An 18,341-nucleotide genomic window follows, 5' to 3' on the forward strand; every position below is an offset into this window, starting at 1 on the left:
CATGATATCACAAAGCGCTGTTACTTCCCCACCGAAGTGGTACCTATTTATCTACTTGCATTTGCATACTTTTCAAACTGCTAGATCGGCAGGAGCGGGAGGAAGAATGGGGACTCATTCCATCACATGATGCTCAGGTCTTGGACCTGGGGTTGCCGAGACTTTCCAGCCAACAAGCCCAATGTCTTAAATGCAGAGCCACAGCGCCGCCCCATAGAAAGGAGGTCCTTTTAACTAGGGGAGCATTCTTGCTTTTAAAAAGGCACTGGGCATCAATTGCTTTGTCTACAACACGAAAGATACTGTGATAGATTATGTGGTTTTTTTTAGTCAGAGCAACTTGGCTACCCAAATATGGGATGGAGGGGAGTCAGTGAAATGCTGCTCGTCTTCAGCACTAGCGGTGCGCCCTCCTAGGCTGTTGCAGGTGCGTGCATGTCCATTGGGCACATGCGCACCCATCAGTGCGAGATTCAACTTCTGCACGTGCGCATCAAGTGAAATCTTGTGTGAGGATGCATGTGTGAGTGAGATTTCGGCAATTTTCACTGATAATTTGCCTTCCGTGCAGGCGCAGAAGCAAAAAATGGGTGAAAATTGCCAAAATCTCACTTGCATGAACGTCCTCACGTGAGATTTCACTTGCTGCACATGTGCAGAAGCCAAATCTCGCAGGGGTCACACGCTATGTCAGGGATGACTGAAGCTGCGCACCAGTCCGCGTAACCAGCAGCCTATTACTGTGCATAGTGCTTCCACTTTTGCCTTTCAACCCCAAACCAGAAGCCTTTGTGACAAACTATTTTTGTGTTAAATTTCATATTTACCATCAAAGAAATAAAGGTAGACTAGTATAGATCTATTTCAAGGTATTTAGTTCTCGTCAGCTAGCCATGCCCTTCTGGGATTCGAACCTGGGCTGCTTACCCGGGCTGACATGATAGATCAGTGATAGCGAAGCTATGACATGGGTGGCACAGGTGGCACGTGGAGCCATATCTGCCGACATGTGAGTCTTTGCCCAAGCTCAGTTCCAGCACGCATGTGCACCCCGGCCAGCTGATTTTCAGCTTGCATGGAGGCTCTGGGAGAGAGGTTTTAGCTTCTGGAGGGCCTCCGGGGGATGGGGAAGAACGTTTTTCCCTCCCCGGGCTCCAGGGAAGCCTCTGGAGCCTGGGGAGGGTGAAAAACAGCCCTACCGTGCCCACCAGAAGTTGGGAAATGGGCTGTTTCTGGCCTACCGAAGGCCTCCGGGTGGGGCAGGGGAGGCAAGTTTCACCCTTCCCAGGCATTCAATTATGGGTTTGGACACTCACGCAGGCATGATAGTGTGTGCGCATGCACTTTCGGCACCTAAGGGAAAAAGGGTTCACCATCACTGCGATAGATCATGTCAGTTTGAACTTGAAGCTACGGAGCTTTGGGTCCTTTTTCACAGCAGGAAGGTTTGCTTCCCGCAGGACTCACGAGGGCTTGTGGTAGACGTGTCCATAAGGGGGATTTTTCTTTTGGGAATGGCGACCCTGAAATGAGGATGTGCAGGCTTTATCTCCAGGGTTTGGAGTCCATTCGCTCGGAGGAAGAGGAGGAGGAGGAGGCAGGCAGCACAGATCAGTCCGGATTGATCGTTCCTGCCGGCCGGTATCACCCGCTTGGTTTTCCAGCTTTTCTGCAGGACACTGTGTTGGGGAATCATATTGCAGCAAAGACTGGTGGGACCCCGGCAGAGCTAGGCAACCACCCAGGCTTTCAGAGAAAGGGAGCATTTGGACCCCAAAGTTTGTCCTGCAAGGGCCTGCAGGCTGCTCCACGAATGGAGTGGCGTACTCTGGTTCCAGCGGCAAGGGCTCTGTGTACTCATGCTGCTTGCCTGGGACATCGTAAGGATTCACCACCAGGGGGAGCGTGTAGCCTTCATCCATGGTTGGCTTGAAGGTGGATGGGGTTGTCTGGCAGCCAGGGTTACCTTGGACCAGGTCTGGCTCAGCATATTCTGCAAAGAAGGAGAAGGAGAAAATGAGGGAAGGAGGTCACAGTATTGGGTTGCTAGCTGGTTCGGGTCACACTGCGTACCACTAGCGAAAATAGAGCTGTGCGTGCAGCTCTGTGTTGTCGGCATGCATGGGTGCGCACCCAGTGAGATTTTGTTCCTGCGCATGGGCAGAAAGCAAAATCTTGTGAGAGGATGCGTGCAAGAAGGCGCGGAAGCAAAAAAAACCATGTGTCCTCTCGTGAGATTTTGCTTTCTGTTCATGTGTAGAAGAAGAAAAGTACAGACCCCCCCCCCCAAAAGAAGAGATGGTGCCACCCACGGATTGGCACCGATCGAACTGGTTCCGTGACGTCATCCTCATGTGACCAGTGGCTTGCTACCAGGTCAGGTGCACCAGTGCGAACTGGAAGGAACCCCCCTCTGAACCCGATGGATGCTCCTTCCAACACTGGGAGCTGAAGTCCACAAGTTGGACATCCCTGGCATAGATTCTCCTGAACGTGTACAGTATGGGATTTCGCAGTGGCTCTACACCAGAGCTCTTCAAACTTGGCAAATTTTAGACTTGTGAACTTTCAATTCCCAGAATTCTCCAGCCAGCTATGCTGGCTGGAGAATTCTGGAAGTTGAAGTTCACAAAAGTTGTTAAGTTTGAGAATCCCTGCTCTACACCTTCCAATTTTAAGGGCAGGAGAAGAGGATACATGATTCCAGCAGCTGGTCAGATCCCACAGAATCAGCCTTCTCCAGGTCCCTTCAGCCAAGCCATATTGCCTGGTGGGGTCTAGGGGAAGGGCCTTCTGTGTGGTGGCTCCGGTCCTTTGGAAGCAACTCCCCCCAAAGATTCGCACTGCTCCCATCATCGTGGCCTTTCGAAAGATTTTAAAAACACACCTTTGCCGTTGATATTCTGCTCTGGCTGATAGTATGACTGCGATTGGATGAATTTGGTTTGTTTTAACTGTCTGGGGTTTTAGACTTAGGTTTTTATGTTTGGATTTCACAAATTTTGTATTTGTAAGCTGCCCTGAGTCCACTGGAAAAGGCTGGCCTAGAAATCGAAAGGAAGGAAGGATCTCTTAGGTGGCCCTAGGCGAAAGCAACTTACCTGGTAACTGAACACCTGTAAGATTGACCGGTGTTGCTGGCCCAGGAAAGGAGGCAATTTCAGAGGCAGACAGTTGCAAGTTCCCCCTGGAACATATCTGGCCGGCTTCTGCTATCAAGTAACCTAAAATGAAATTGCAGGGTCACCTAGACAAACCAGCAGAAGCTAGAAGCCAATGGGCATATTGCCATTGAAGTGATTTATTTATTTTTAAAATTTACATTTGAAGAAAAAGTAGACAGAGGCATTTTTCCATAAGACTTGCACTGGGCTTCGACCACCATTAATCTCATCTGGTGGTTTATAAATATATCCAAAGCAGTGTTGTGTATGTTACACAGAGGGAGGAAGTTGTGGGCAGCCTGATAAAACCTGAATATTTTCAGAAATATCAACAAAAGGAAGGAAAATTCAGTTCTCTTAAATCTGATGTAAGTTTGACTCCTTTAGAGTGCCCAGCTTCTCTTGCCACTGTTTGCAACATGTGGCTAAAGCTTTTTGACTTGGCTTGACACCCAATAAGGCTGCGTGATGGGCCCCAAAGAACCATACATGGGAGACTGTAAAGGGCTGCCAAAAAGTTTACTACCACACTGTGGGCATGGCTTATTAAATGGGTGTGGCTTGCTGGCTCTGTGACCAGGTGGGAGTGGCTTGACAATCATGACTGGGAGGTGGCTTAAAGGTCATGTGGCTGGGTGGGAGTGGCTTACCGACCAAGATAGTTTTCAATTAGGTGCTTGGACTCTTTTTCAGTTGATTAAGTCACATTATTTGAATAGCCACAAAAAGGACAAATGGTAGACAGCATAATTTGTTGAGGAGCACAGGAACATTTTAAGGTTTTGTACTAAACCCACAAGGTTCAGTAAGATAATAGATTAGGCGAGTAGCACAATTTTCTTTAATTGCTACAAAAGTTCAGTTTTAGATAATGATTAAAATGATTAAAGCCTTTATGGGTAAAAACATATTATTTAATTATTTCCTATTTTAAAAGTAGTTAAGGATCATACTAAGGTACTAGAAAAGGAAGGACAATAAAAAACGATTACCGGTAAGTATTCAATAAATAGTGCCTAAACTTACTTCTCTCCCGTGGGGGCAGCAGTCCATCACTGCTGGGAGAGCTGGGTGGGTGGGAGTTGTGTCCCCCTGATCCCATTCATAAGTATAGGCACCCAAATTTTAATCATGTAACAATGGTGTGTGTGCCATAATTTTCAGTTACAAGTCCCTTCATTCATAATTTTGAATGGTCACTAAACAGATGGCCATATATCAAGAATACCTGCACCCTGCAAGAACTCATAGCGGGTGCTATGATTACATGTGCTATGAATTGCAAATATGCAGATGAATTAATTTCAGCGTGAGGAAAAGAAAAAGAGGGAGAGTCAGAAACTGACTTCAAAACAAGGAAATGCAATTAGAGCAGAGTTTTACCAGAACACATCCAGTTTTCTATCCCTAGAACTTTGCTTCTTTGTTTGGAGTTTAGGGAGATTTTTTTTTTAAAAAAGCTAATAGGTTAAAACAGGCATGTCTAACCCACAAGCTGCCCTAGAGAGCTAGTAATATATATCTATAGATTTATACACAATAAAAATATTCAAAAACAAAGGAAGTTTGTTGTTTTTATACATTATACATTAACTGTTTTATATGCAGCCCAAGGCAGTTTATTTATTTATTTAGATAACTCCAAAGTTCCTCTTCACTCAATGCAGCCCAGACAAGCTAAAAGGATGAGCAAAACCTGGGTTTAAAAACAATTTAACTCTGCAGCCAGAAAAAGGTTGAAAACCTTTGAATTACGGCCTAATCCAAACTGGATGGAAGTGACACAGCAAAGCAAATACTATTACTAACTCCTTCCTTGTGCCCCTAATTTGCAACTCCACTTTTTAGTGCTTTGAATATCAGTCCCTGTAGAGCAAATTAAAGATTTTAGAGAAAGATATTCTGAGTTGCAGGATGCAAGCATCCACTTGCAGGATGCAAGCATCTCCTCTCAAATACAGCTGTTGCAAAAAAAGCAAAATAAAATCAGGAGGCTGCAAAAAACCAAAGAAAAATAAATGGGAAAGTTGGCAGGGGCTAGAAGGAAGTTGTCCTTTTATTGAGGACATAATGTGCTGCACTTTTGCATGCCGTCTGTCCCAAAGTTGTATGCGGATGTAAGAAGAAAACAAAGCCCTATTCCCTGTAAATTAATAAAGCAGCTTAAAACACACAATGATCAGCATTGGTCCAATAAATCCTGAAACTCATAAAAATTCTGAAACCCAAAGGGCAATTTTGACCATCAGAAAAGGCAAAAGGCCTTTGAAAAAAAGCATTTGATAAGCAAATCAGGAGGTCTACTTCAGTTTGGTTTTGTAGGTAGGATCTGCTCATTGACCCTAAACAAAGTTAACTTCAGACCAACAATCATGTAAACAATACTCCAATCAAGAAGCTGCCAAAGAGCCATCAGTAAACAGCCCAACCAAAGAATCTCTTAGAGCAGGGGTGTCTAGCCCTCAGGGTGCTTAAATCTTCCTCACAGGATTGGTCTGGAAATAGCAAAGGACTGGGCCATGGTACCTCTGGTAGCCAAAATGGGGTACAGGGGCAGGTGACCCCACTGTGTCCCGTTTTCAGCCTGGACAGCCTCCTGTAGCACTTTGCTGGCCAAAATTAAAACAGCATTGCCAAAAAGGCATTAACCTAATTTTGCGAAGCTTCTTCTCCAGTAACATTGCATTGCTAACTAGGGTATACAAAACCTTTGCCAGACCAATAATTGAATACAGCTCGTCTGCCTGGAATCCACACTGTATATTAGATATTAATGCAATTGAGTGAGTCCAGAAATATTTCATAAGAAGAGTCCTCTGCTCACAATAGAATCCCTTATTCCACTAGGCTTTAAATTCTTGGCTTGGACAACCTTGAACTACGCCGCCCAGAGTCTGATCTAAGCATAGTACACAAAATTGTCTGCTACAATGTCTTACCTGTCAATGACTTCTTCAGCTTCAATCTCAATAACACACAGGTAAACATGATTGTGGAAAATACAACTTCAGCAACAGAATGGTCAATGCCTGGAATGCTCTGCCTGACTCCGTTGTTACTTCCTCAAACTCCCATAGCTTCCATCTCAAACTGTCTACCATGGACTTCACTCCATTCCTAAGAGGTCCATAAAGTGGGCGTGCATAAGCGCATCAGTGTGCCTACCGTCCCTGCCCTACTGTCCCCATTTATTTGTACTCATTTCATGTGCTCATGCCTTTGTTTATACTTATACCTGTTATCTCGTACATGTTTGACAAACTAAATAAATAAAATAAATAAAATAAATAAAATAAATAAAATAAATAAAATAAATAAAATAAATAAAATAAATAAAATAAATAAAATAAATAAAATAAATAAAATAAATAAAATAAATAAAATAAATAAAATAAATAAAATAAATAAAATAAATAAAATAAATAAAATAAAATAAAATAAATAAAATAAAATAAAATATAGATAGATAGATAGATAAATAAAATAAAGTAAACGGGGTATGGGGCGAAGAGCTGTAGGAGGCCGTCCCAGCTGTTTCCCATCACCCCCACCTTGGCTGGCCCGTGGAGGACCATAGAAACCTAGAAACCTAGAAGATTGACGGCAGAAAAACATCTCATGGTCCATCTAGTCTGCCCTTATACTATTTCCTGTATTTATCTTAGGATGGATATATGTTTATCCCAGGCATGTTTAAATTCAGTTGCTGTGGATTTACCAACCACGTCTGCTGGAAGTTTGTTCCAAGCATCTACTATTCTTTCAGTAAAATAATATTGTCTCATATTGCTTCTGATCTTTCCCCCAACTTACCTCGGATTGTGCCCCCTTGTTCTTGTGTTCACTTTCCTATTAAAAACACTTCCCTCCTGAACCTTATTTAACCCTTTAACATATTTAAATGTTATGATCATGTCCCCCCTTTTCCTTCTGCCCTCCAGACTATACAGATTGAGTTTATTAAGTCTTTCCTGATAGGTTTTATGCTTAAGACCTTCCACCGTTTTCGTAGCCCGTCTTTGGATCCATTCAATTTTATCAATATCTTTTTGTAGGTGAGGTCTCCAGAAGTGGACACAGTATTCCAAATGTGGTCTCACCAGCGCTCTATATAGTGGGATCACAATCTCCCTCTTCCTGCTTGTTATACCTCTAGCTATATAATCCTGATTCCACCTTCGAATAAATCCAGTTTGACACCCATCTTAGACCAATCCCACCAACACTGACAAGCAAACCATCAGAAAATAAACCAATAGTAAACAGTACCCTTTCTAACATTGATGATGTTACCTAGTTAGTTTAATGAAACATCTACAAGACAACAAGCAAGCTCAGCACCAATGCCCCCCCCCCCAATTTCAACCATGAGCTACAAATGTTCTCCTTTATTGGTAACCTCAAACAGGACAAACCTCCTATTATTGTATTTTAATGCTCTGCATTGTTCTGTAGTTTACCTTTTATAAAGCTGCCATCGTTCTGGGTTGGGGCCTTCCTGCCAAAGAGAAGAGAATACTTGATTGCAAGTATGTATGGTTTTTTATGTCATTACAGTTTATTTTATTGTTGGTTTTTATTATTAGATTTTAACTGTTTTTATTGTTGTTTTATTTATTCCTACTGTTTAGCTGCTCAGAATCCGTTTTGGAGGGAGCAACAAATAAAATAAAATAATAAAATAAGGGATGAATAACAGTTGGATAGAAAAGCATACCGTGGATTAGTCATTCTGACACTCTCTGCCCGTGTTTCTCGACTTTGGCTACTTTTAAGATACGTGGACTTCAACTCCCAGAATTCCCCAGCCAGCCATGCTGGCTGGAGTTATTTGTAAAAATAATAAAGGTGGGATATAAATAAATGAATGGGACTTGCTGGTTTTGAGCCTCATGTGATGTGTGGACCGCATGACTGCAGCACAGTGGGGAAATCCAATTTTTTTTTACTACCAGTTTTGTGTGTGTGGCTTGGTGAGTGTGGCAGGAGAAGGATACTGAAAAATCCCCACTACCACCCCACTCGGGGGCTAGCCAGAAGGGGTATTTGCCGGTTCTCTGAACTACTCAAAATTTCCACTACTGGGTCTCTGAACTACTCAAAATGTCCGCTACTGGTTCTCCAGAACCTGCTGGATTTCACCCCTGCTGCAGCAGTGGGATCTCGGTTGGGGATGTGTTGAGAAAAGTTCCAGGGATAAAGGGAGGCCAGGAAAGAGCAAGAAACTCACCTCTTCTTATAACAGAGAAAGACCATCAGCAGGACAATTGCTGCAATCAAGAGTGAACCTCCAGCTAGGAGCATCGCCAGCAATGTAGGACCTGCAGAAAGAGAAAAGGCTGCTTCTAGCCCATCCCCAGCAATATTCTAGGGTTGGTCAGGTGCAAGAAATCAGGAGGCAAGGTTGCGCAAATGAGTACAGCTTTATTCCATGCTATCCCTCAACCAGAGTCTAAATGGCTAAATGTTTCTTGGCATTATGAACAAGAAGTCTTACCTGTTTTCTCCGGATTGATCATTACTCCTGGGGTCGTTGTGAAAGTGGTTGGGGCGCTGGTCACACCAAGGAACACTTTTGGGTTGTTCTGGCCTGCAAAGACAATAATTTCAGGCACGTCTTTTATTGTACTACATCACAGGTAGCGCTGTCAGGCCTAGAAACCATCTTGGACCTTGGATCTTCAGGCTTGCCACATTTGGCGCTGTGGGAAACTGGGAGGGGGGATTGCATGGAGCTGGGAAGATAGGTAGTCAAAATAACATTCCTTTCTCAGAGAGCCAAGGACACTCTGCCCTGCCCTTGGAGGGGTGTGACTGGGACGCATCTCCAGTTGGGATGGTGCATTGACTGGACCAAGTGATGGACATGTGGCTGCTGGGGCAGGGATTTGGACTTTTTTTGGGGTGGGGAAAACCTGGAAGCTTTCAGATTCGGCTTTTCTCAGACGTGCCAATGTGACATCTGGAACTTTGATGGAACTTTGAGGAAATTCAAGCCTCGGAAGTTTTCTTTCGTTGGGAGTGTTTATTTTATTTATTTTTATTATTTGGATTTCTATGCTGCCCTTCTCCAAGGGACTCAGGGCAGTTTACAGCATAAAAATACAAAATTGACACTAAAATCCTACGCTAAAAACTACATGTAAGAATCCAAATACAGCGATACCTTGTCTTACGAACTTAATTGGCTCTGGGACGAGGTTCATAATGTGAAAAGTTCGTAAGGCGAAAAATTGTTTCCCATAGGAATCAATGTAAAAGCAAATAATGCGTGCAAACCCATTAGGAAAATCCAAACTTTAAGGCTTAAAGAAAAAGCGACAGGTGGACAAGTGAAGGCTAACCGAGTGGAGACGATGGACAGTGAGGAGAAGTGAGGAATGGAGATCCTAACGAAGGCTAACGCTGCCCCAAATCTCTCCCCAAATCACTCCTTCAAAACCTTCCTATGTTGCTCCAAATTCCCCCAAAAATTGCCACTCCAAAAGCTTCCTACCTTGCCCCAAATTCCCCCCAAAATCTCCCCTTCAAAAGCTTTCTACCTTGCCCCAAATTGCTTCTAAAATCGCCCCTCCAGCTACTTCCTATGCCACCCAAATCAATGTCCTAACAAAGGCAAATGGAGTGAAGAAAGACAGCAAGGAGAAAGGAGTTTGGAAGACTTTGGAAGTGATTTGGGGCAAAATAGGAAGCTTTTGGAATGGCAATTTTTGGGGAAATTTGGGACAAGATAGGAAGCTTTTGGAATGGTGATTTTTGGGGGAATTTGGGGCAAGATAGGAAGCTTTTGGAGGAGCAATTTTGGGGGCAATTTGGAGTGGTGTAGGAAGCTTTTGGAGGGGTGATTTTAGCAGCGAGATGGGGCAAAGGAAGTTGCAGGCTAAGGGGGATTTTGGCAGCAGGACTGGGCAGCTGTGGGGAGCAGAGGAAGCGGAGGGCTAGAGGGGAAAGTGGCAGGGAAATGGGGCAGCTCTGGCGTTCCCCGCCTCAGGTGCAAGCAAAAGAGGGCGGGGAATTCCGGCAGGGAGATCCCATGCAAGCAAATGGGAAATCCCGGTGGTGACAGTCACAAGGCAAGGAAATCCCTTTGGCAGTCAGAGAGTCAGTCAGGAATCCCTTCGGTAGTCAGGTTCGTAAGACGGAAAGGGTTTTTTAAGAGGAGGCAAAGAAATCTTAAACCCCGGATTCGTATCTCGAAAAGTTTGTATGATGAGGGGTTCATAAGATGAGGAATCACTGTAATTAAAACCTACTCTTAAAAACCCAAAACATTTAAAACCATTTAACCAAGATTTGTCTCATCAAAATCATAGGATTCAACGCTCAAGGGCCCTAGGCCAGTAAAGGTATGTTTTTAAAATGTGAAAGGACAGAAGGGTAGGGGTAGTACGAATCTCTGGAGGGAGTTGATTCCCAAGGACTAGAGCCACCACAGAGAAGTCCCTTCCCCTAGGCCACACCATGCAGTGAAGGGTTACCAAAATTTTAACTACCACACTGTGGGCGTGGCTTATTCAGGATGTCCTGCATTTTCTTTCAACATCTTTCAATGCAAATTGGGTGCTCTAGGATGGAGCTCCATTTTTGCCACCCCACTGCGTTTCCCCCCATCCAGGCAATAGCCCACCCCTGCCGTCAGGTGACATTGGTTGGCTGACAGGACGTGGAGAAGGCCAATTCTGTGGAATCTGACTGGTCGCTGGGATGCATGAGGCAGGAGACCATCCCGTCAATGTTACTTGGAACCCCCTTAAATGTCTGCTAATGCTACCAATCCCCCTGATTTCAGAACAAGGACGGGGAAATTGCTGCCCTCCAGATATCGTTGAACTCTCTACCTTCAGTCTCAATGGATTTCGGGTGAAGGGTTTGGCATCCCAGCACCTCTACTTTCAGAGCGGCTCTCTGGTTCCAACTCTGGGGTACCACACGCAGGTAACGGGCCAGGATGGGTGGGATAAAGGCATTGGAGACTTCCTGGTAGCTGTCGCTGTTGCCTTCGAAGATCTGGGAAAGGTTTTCAGGGGAGGAAGGAAGAACAGAAAAAACAACACCATAACTGTTCACATGAGTCTCAGTCTAACATAGCCACCCTTGCCTTTGTGCTCCAGGTGGGTTAAACTACAATCCTGTCTGCCTGTCTGCCTGTCTGTCTGCCTGTCTGTCTGTCTGTTGTGTTTGGGCCTGGGCCAGCCGTTGCTCCCACAGATGGGAAAGACGCGGCACAAAGTGAGTGCGAAAGCTTGGCTGACAGCCAGGAAGATATGGCAGACAGCCAGGAAGACGTGGCAGACAGCCAGGAGGATGAGGCCACTGGTTCGCAGGACTCAGCAGACAGCCCAGGGGATTTGGCATGCAGTCCCTCCGACAGTCTTTCGTCCTTGGATTCTTCTGCAGATCAATACATAGACCTGCGTAGCCGAAGAGCTATGCAAAGGAGGGATCGATTGAAGGAGCATTACAAGTCATCAGAGTAGCACCTGGGCTGGGTGTGGTTCTTATACTGAGGGCTGGGTGTGGTTCCCTTAATGAGGGCTAAAGGTATAAAAGGGAACTGTGGCTGTTTATCTGTGTTATTTTGTGGTTCCTGCTCTGAAGTTTCTGCTTTTTCAGACACATGGGAGGTGAAACCTCTGGGACTTGCTGTTTGCTCCAAAGATTCAAAAGGACTCCTGAAACGTCTTTGCTCATTCCAGGTTGTCTGTGTTTGCTTTTTCCTGTGTTTTTGTATGCGGCTGAAGTAAGCCTTGCACTATCATTGTTTCCTGACACTAAGGACTGTTTTGAGTAACCCTTTTTTGTTTGTTTAATACAAGCTTGCTGATTAGAAGAGCACGTGTGTATTTGATTTCTTTTCCTTGGACTGTTACGCATTGCATGAGCCCAGTCAGGCAGAACACTATCTATCTATCTATCTATCTATCTATCTATCTATCTATCTATCTATCTATCTATCTATCTATCTATCTATCTATCATCTATCTATCTATCTATCTATCTATCTATCTATCTATCTATCTATCTATCTATCTATCATCTGTCTGTCTGTCTGTCTGTCTATCTATCTATCTATCATCTATCTATCTATCTATCTATCTATCTATCTATCTATCTATCTATCTATCTATCTAATCTATTTAAACTTATATGCTGCCTAATCCCTGAGGACTCAGGGCACCTCACAACAGATTAAAACTAACATAATATAAAATGAATTAAAACAATTTATAACAATGTAAAAAACCCTTAAACTAAACAACACAATCATACCAACACACACACCCCTCAAAATATATTCCGGCCAGGATTCAAGGATATTAGTTTTCATGGCCCTGAGGCCTGATGGCAAAGCCAGGTTTTCAAAGCTTTTGGGAAGGCCAGTAGAGTGGGGGCAGTACGAACCTCAAGGGGGTAGTTTGGTTCCAGAGAGCCGGGGCCGCCACAGAGAAGGCCCTACCTTGCGGGCCTGCACTGCTTAGTCAGCAGGACTCGGAGAAAGCCAACCCTGTGGGATCTAATCGGTCACTGGGAGGTATGCAGCAGGAAATGGTCCCGAAGATAGTGTGGTTCCTAATAGTCTCTAAGTAAATTAAAGGCTTTACGTAGAGTGCCACAGAAACTGGATTATTTTCAGATTCAAAAGCATTTCCAGTTCTTCTTCTGCCCTCTACTTGACCCAAAAGTTGAAACACCAACCTTTTTCTCTAACCTCAGATTTCTTTTCTTCTCTTAACATGAATACAGGTAGTCCTTGACTTGTTCTAAAGTTACAACAGCACTGAAAAAAGTGACTTACAACTGTTTTTCACACTTATGATAGTTGCAGAACCTCCATGTCACATGATTAAAATTCAGCCGCAACTGACTCATTTTTATGATGGTTACAATGTCCAGGGGTCACGTGATCACATTTGGTGACCTCCTAATAAGCAAAGTCAACAAGGAAGCTAGATTCACTTAACAACCGTGTTCTCAAGTTAACACCTGCAGTGATTCACTTAGCAACTGCAGCAAGAAAGGTCATAAAATGGGGCAAATTTGTCTTTTCCCATGGCGACCCCTGTGAAACCACCCCCAAAGAGGTCCTGACCCTCAGGTTGAGAACCACTGGTCTAGTAGCATGCATAGTGTGATCCTAAAGGGAGGAGTTGAAACATTTTATGTCCAGGATATGAAGGGTCTGTAGATATTTTCTCAGCCCTCTTTCTGACCTGCACAATATACGGGTCTTCTATGAAAGGCGGACTGGCAGCAATAGCTTTTTCTGCAGCCCTAACTACCTGTTGAAGTTGGTACCTGCCCTGCTTGGTTGCTGTACCAAACCAGACAACCACAAAAGTAAAAATGACAGACTCAATAATCCCACAAAAGAAGATGAACAATCTCAATAACCAGTAATGGTAATTTGTATTTTCTACCCTCTTACTAAAAGCAGTTGCTCATTTTAATCCACCTCACCTTTTCCTCTTTGGTGGTGCTGGATTTGTAGGTCTTCCAGTTCTTGCCATCTCTGCTGAACTGAACCTGGTACGATTTGACGTAGTAGTTGGATTTATGGGAAGACCCCTTGGTGATAATTCCTAGAATAGAGGTGGTTATTTAATTTGACTTCTATGCTGCCCAATCCCAAAGGACTCAGAATGGCTTACAACAATATAAAATTACAAATACAATAAAAAGAAGTCCAATATTTATTTATTTATTTATTTATTTGTTTGTTTGTTTGATTGATTGATTTTTATGCCACCCTTCTCCTTAGACTCAGGGCGGCTTACAACATGTTAGCAATAGCACTTTTTAACAGAGCCAGCCTGTTGCCCCCACAATCCGGGTCCTCATTTGATCCACCTCGGAAGGATGGAAGGCTGAGTCAACCTTGAGCCGGTGATGAGATTTGAACCGCTGACCTGCAGATCTACAGTCAGCTTCAGTGGCCTGCAGTACAGCACTACCTGCTGCGCCACCCCAGCTCTAAAACTATAAAACCCTAATTAAAACCCACAGTTAAACTATCCAGTCAGCATACATGCATACCATTCATACAATTTGCCCATGATAGATGTCAATTCATGGCTCCCAGGCCTGCTGGCAAAGCCAGGTCTCCGTGGCCTTACAGAAGGCCGGTAGGGTGGGAGTAGTACGAGCATCAGGAGGGGGCACTGATTCCATAGAGCCGGGGCGGCAACAGAGAAGGCCCTCCCCTGTGGCCCCACCAACCTTCATTGCTTAGTCGATGGGACCTGGAGGAGGCCAACTCTGTGTGCTCTTATTAGGTCTCTGGGAGTTATGTGGCAGGAGACGGTCCTGTAAATAGTCTGGCCTTAAGTCATGTAGGGCTTTATGATGGAACCAGTGGTGGATTGCTACCATTTTGCCCAGGTTCGTGCGAACTGGTAGTGGTGGTGGTGGGAGGTTCCGTGCGGAGGACATTACGGACGATCTGTGCATGCACAGAAACTTCATCTCCGAACCAGTAGCAAAGGTAAGTGAAACCCATCATTGAATGGAACTATACTCCTCAAAAAAATAAAGGGAACACTCAAAGAACCCATCCTAGATCTGAATGAATGAAATATTCTCATTGAATACTTTGTTCTGTACAAAGTTGAATGTGCACAACAGCAGGTGAAATCAATCAGTGTTGCTTCAGTGGACAGTTTGACTTCACAGAAGTTTGATTTACTTGGAGTTATATTGTGTTGTTTAAGTGTTCCCTTTATTTTTTTCAGCAGTGTATATTCAATTGTCTAGCTACGAGCTCTACCCAAGAAGGAGTAAAAGTAAAAATATTACAACAGACTCCCTGGCAGCTGCTCCTTATGTCTTTCCTTTACATTTAGCAGCATAGAGGAGTTTGCAGACATTGGGAGAGACAAGTCCGCAGTGAAAGACAGAGTATTCAATCACCTCGTAAAAGCAATCAGTATCAAAACCAACCACTCAGCCATTAAGAATTTCTCTAACATTTTTTTCTCCTTTAGGATAAAAAAATCAAAAGCAATTTCTTCCCTATTGAACTGAAAGGCTGTGGTCAGAAGGAAAAAGAAATGGATGTTCAGCAGAGCACTTTACTTGGAGAATTTCAGGTTGGTTAGCTGGATGTCCAATGTTGCCTCTTTGGTCCACACAATACCAATTGAGAGAAATGTGCGATAACTTTCCTTCTCCCATCTTGCATTCCACTCGGTCTCCAGTCCCTCCGTCTTACAATGCCTCCATTTTCTTCACCAAAGAAGCTCCATTATAGGGTGGCCACGCAAAGCCTCATGTGGTCTCAGGCATCTCGAAACAAAGGGTGGATTTGCCAGGCTATATGAGGCTCATTCAGTCCACCCATCTTTCATATGGAACAGGATGAGATAGGAGGAAAGGGAGGCGGGCCGGGAAAAGCAAGGCAGAGAGAATGAAAGGGTGGAGGCCAAAAATGGACCAGAAACGAAGGAGGCAGTCAGATCCGATACTGTGTCCCAGAATATGACTTGATTTAAATCAAGGGTGCCCAACCTTGGCAACTTTAAGATTTGTGAACTTTAACTTCCAGAATTCCCAAGCTAGCTGAAGAAGCAAGAAGAACAAGCTAGCTGAAGTCCACAAATTGTTCCATCTGTCAAGGTTGGACATGCGTGTTTTAGACCAGTGCTTCTCAATTATATTTTGTTACGCCCTTCACTTAGGAAGAAGTAAACATTTCACACACGCACATCTAGCTCTCCACTGGGATGATTGTTTGCAATATTCGGCACGTTTTCACTGAAAAAATTCAAGTGTCTTATCAGTGTGATTGGGGTGTAATGTGTTTAAGTGACGCCTTAATTTATTTGGCTTCATGCTGTCTGCTGCCAACATTTTTAGACATGGTAAACATACTGGTCTTTCCTCGTTTCCCACCGTAGTCACAGTGAAGCCAAGCACTACATGCACTTCATCATATTTCCCCATCTTAACTTTCGGGAGACTTAAAGTTTGTCCCACAATCTCCGTCTCTCTCCTCCTTTCTTTTCATTCTTGTTAAATATTTTTCCTTGGTGTCTCTTAAGGGTTTGTGATCTGCACTTCATATCTCCTGCTCTGTGCTGTGTGCTATTGCTTGGTGCAAAAAGCTCCTACTCCCTGCGCAGTGAAGGGCTGCTCGTCTTCGGCGCTACCGGTGCACCCTCCGAGGCCGTCACAGGTGCGTTTGTGTCTGGTGGGCATGCGCATGCCCATCGTCGTGAGATTTGGCTTCTGAGCATGCACAGCAAGGGGAATCTTGTGTGAGGACACGCGCGTGAGCAAGATTGAGTGTGATTACTATAAGATCTGGGGAATGTTTTATGAATGGTTGGAAACTAAAAATAATTGAGAAGTAATTTTACTTTTGAAGAAATACATGATGATTTAATTTTAATCTATTAAAGACCCAGATGACGAAATAAGGATTGGTGGCAGCATTGGATAAGGAGTTAATACAGAGATGAAAGGATTAAATTAGATGTTGAGTTAAGATGCTAAGATGTTTGTTTTATTATAGATAGAAAAAGGGAATATAAGGCATTAGATTTTACAATATTGCTATCTGTTGATGAAATATGTCTCATGTGTAGTTAATTTTAATTAACTTAGCAAAGAAGAGGATAAAAAATACATATTAAAAGCATTATTCGCATTTCTTTTTCTCTGAATGTTTAACGTACCAAAGAAATATCAATTATTATTTTAGGCATTGATTCTGTGGGTTTTTTTACTGCTCATGTTGTTTTTACTGTATATTCAAGGAAAAATAAAGAAAATTTTATATCCTCCCCTCCCCCCCCCCCCAAAAAAAAGATTTTGGCAAAAATCGCCGAAGTCTCGCTCCTGCGAGTTCCTCACACAAGAATTTGCTTGCTCTGCATGCGCAGAAGCCAAATCTCATACGGGAGCATGTGTGGCTGCATCGGGGATGCGCATCCCAGAATTTCTTACTGGGACGGAGCACCTGACCACACTGGCTGCTGCCCATCTGTCCCTGCAGCAAAAAAGTGCATGTTCCCCCAGGTCACACGCCCCCCCGGTCTCGTTCCCCCCTTCTGCCCCACTATTTGAGAAGCACTGTTTTAGACAAAGGAAAAGGCTGGTGATACTTACTGACCTGTGACGTTCCTCTTTCCACCCAAATCTATTTCCAGCCACTCATTTGCAGAGCTGTGATCTGCTGCCCAAGAAGAACCCTCCGTCGCCAATGCTGCTTGCTCAGCGGCCCAAGCATGATGGTCCCCCAGAACATTCTCTTCATGCCAGCAGGAAGAAGCGTTGAAACTGGCAACCTCCAAAGCCATGGCACAGTCTAGGGAAACAAGGAAGCAGAGGTTCTTTGTTTGGCCTCACAGTTACTTGCCAGTTAATCACGATTTCTATTGCCCCAGAAATATTGTCAGTTTATTTATTTATTTAGTATTGCATTTTTACCCCACCTTTTCTTTGAATGTTCAAGAAGGTTTGAAACTGATTGTCGGGAGCTCCAGAAGGACCTTTCGAAATTGAGTGAGTGGGCAACAAAGTGGCAAATGCATTTTAACCTAAACAAGTGCAAAGTTATGCATACTGGGGCAAAGAACCCCAATTATACCTACCAACTGATGGGGAACAAACTTTCTGAGGCAACCCAAGAAAGGAATCTTGGGGTTTTGGTGGACAGCTCAATGAAGATGTCAACCCAGTGCTCAGCAGCAGTAAAAAAAGCAAATTCCATGCTTGGCATGATTAGGAAGGGAATCGAAAATAAGCCAGTAAGTGTTGTATTGCCTCTGTACAAATCGATGGTGAGACCACACTTGGAGTACTGTGTACAGTTCTGGTCACCTCACCTCAAGAAGGATATAATGGAACTGGAAAAGGTGCAAAAAAGGGCAACAAGAATGATCAAGGAAATGGAGCACCTCCCTTATGAAACTAGGTTGCAACGCCTTGGTCTCTTCAGCCTTAAAAGATGGCGTTTAAGAGGGGACTTGATCGAAGTGTATAAAATCATGTATGGGATAGAAAAGGTGGATAGAGAAAATTATTTTCTCTATCACACAATACTAGGACGAGAGGGCACTCCCTAAAGCTCATAGGTAAAAAAGTGAGGACAAATCAAGGGAAATATTTCTTCACCCAAAGGGTCATTGGTTTATGGAATTCACTTCCAGAAGAGGTCATGACAGCTGTCAGCCTTGA

The 18,341-nt window shown here is 43.9% G+C and overlaps 1 protein-coding gene across 1 annotated transcript in view; it reads right to left on the reverse strand.

Moving 5' to 3' along the window:
* Positions 1 to 300: 300 nt before the first annotated feature.
* The window catches only part of LOC139173819 (discoidin, CUB and LCCL domain-containing protein 1-like), a 44,607-nt gene continuing 26,566 nt past the window's right edge, over positions 301 to 18,341 (reverse strand). Inside the window, exons 8-15 of the mRNA XM_070763660.1 lie at positions 17,275 to 17,469; positions 13,623 to 13,744; positions 11,003 to 11,171; positions 8,662 to 8,754; positions 8,395 to 8,485; positions 7,625 to 7,662; positions 3,102 to 3,224; positions 301 to 1,993 (exon numbers count right to left, since the gene is read on the reverse strand). Coding sequence (XP_070619761.1) covers positions 1,464 to 1,993; positions 3,102 to 3,224; positions 7,625 to 7,662; positions 8,395 to 8,485; positions 8,662 to 8,754; positions 11,003 to 11,171; positions 13,623 to 13,744; positions 17,275 to 17,469 — 1,361 coding nt within the window. The 3' untranslated portion in view covers positions 301 to 1,463. The remainder of the gene's footprint in view (positions 1,994 to 3,101; positions 3,225 to 7,624; positions 7,663 to 8,394; positions 8,486 to 8,661; positions 8,755 to 11,002; positions 11,172 to 13,622; positions 13,745 to 17,274; positions 17,470 to 18,341) is intronic.

Source organism: Erythrolamprus reginae, chromosome 11 (genome assembly GCF_031021105.1).
Source record: "Erythrolamprus reginae isolate rEryReg1 chromosome 11, rEryReg1.hap1, whole genome shotgun sequence".
Taxonomy (NCBI): domain Eukaryota; kingdom Metazoa; phylum Chordata; class Lepidosauria; order Squamata; family Dipsadidae; genus Erythrolamprus; species Erythrolamprus reginae.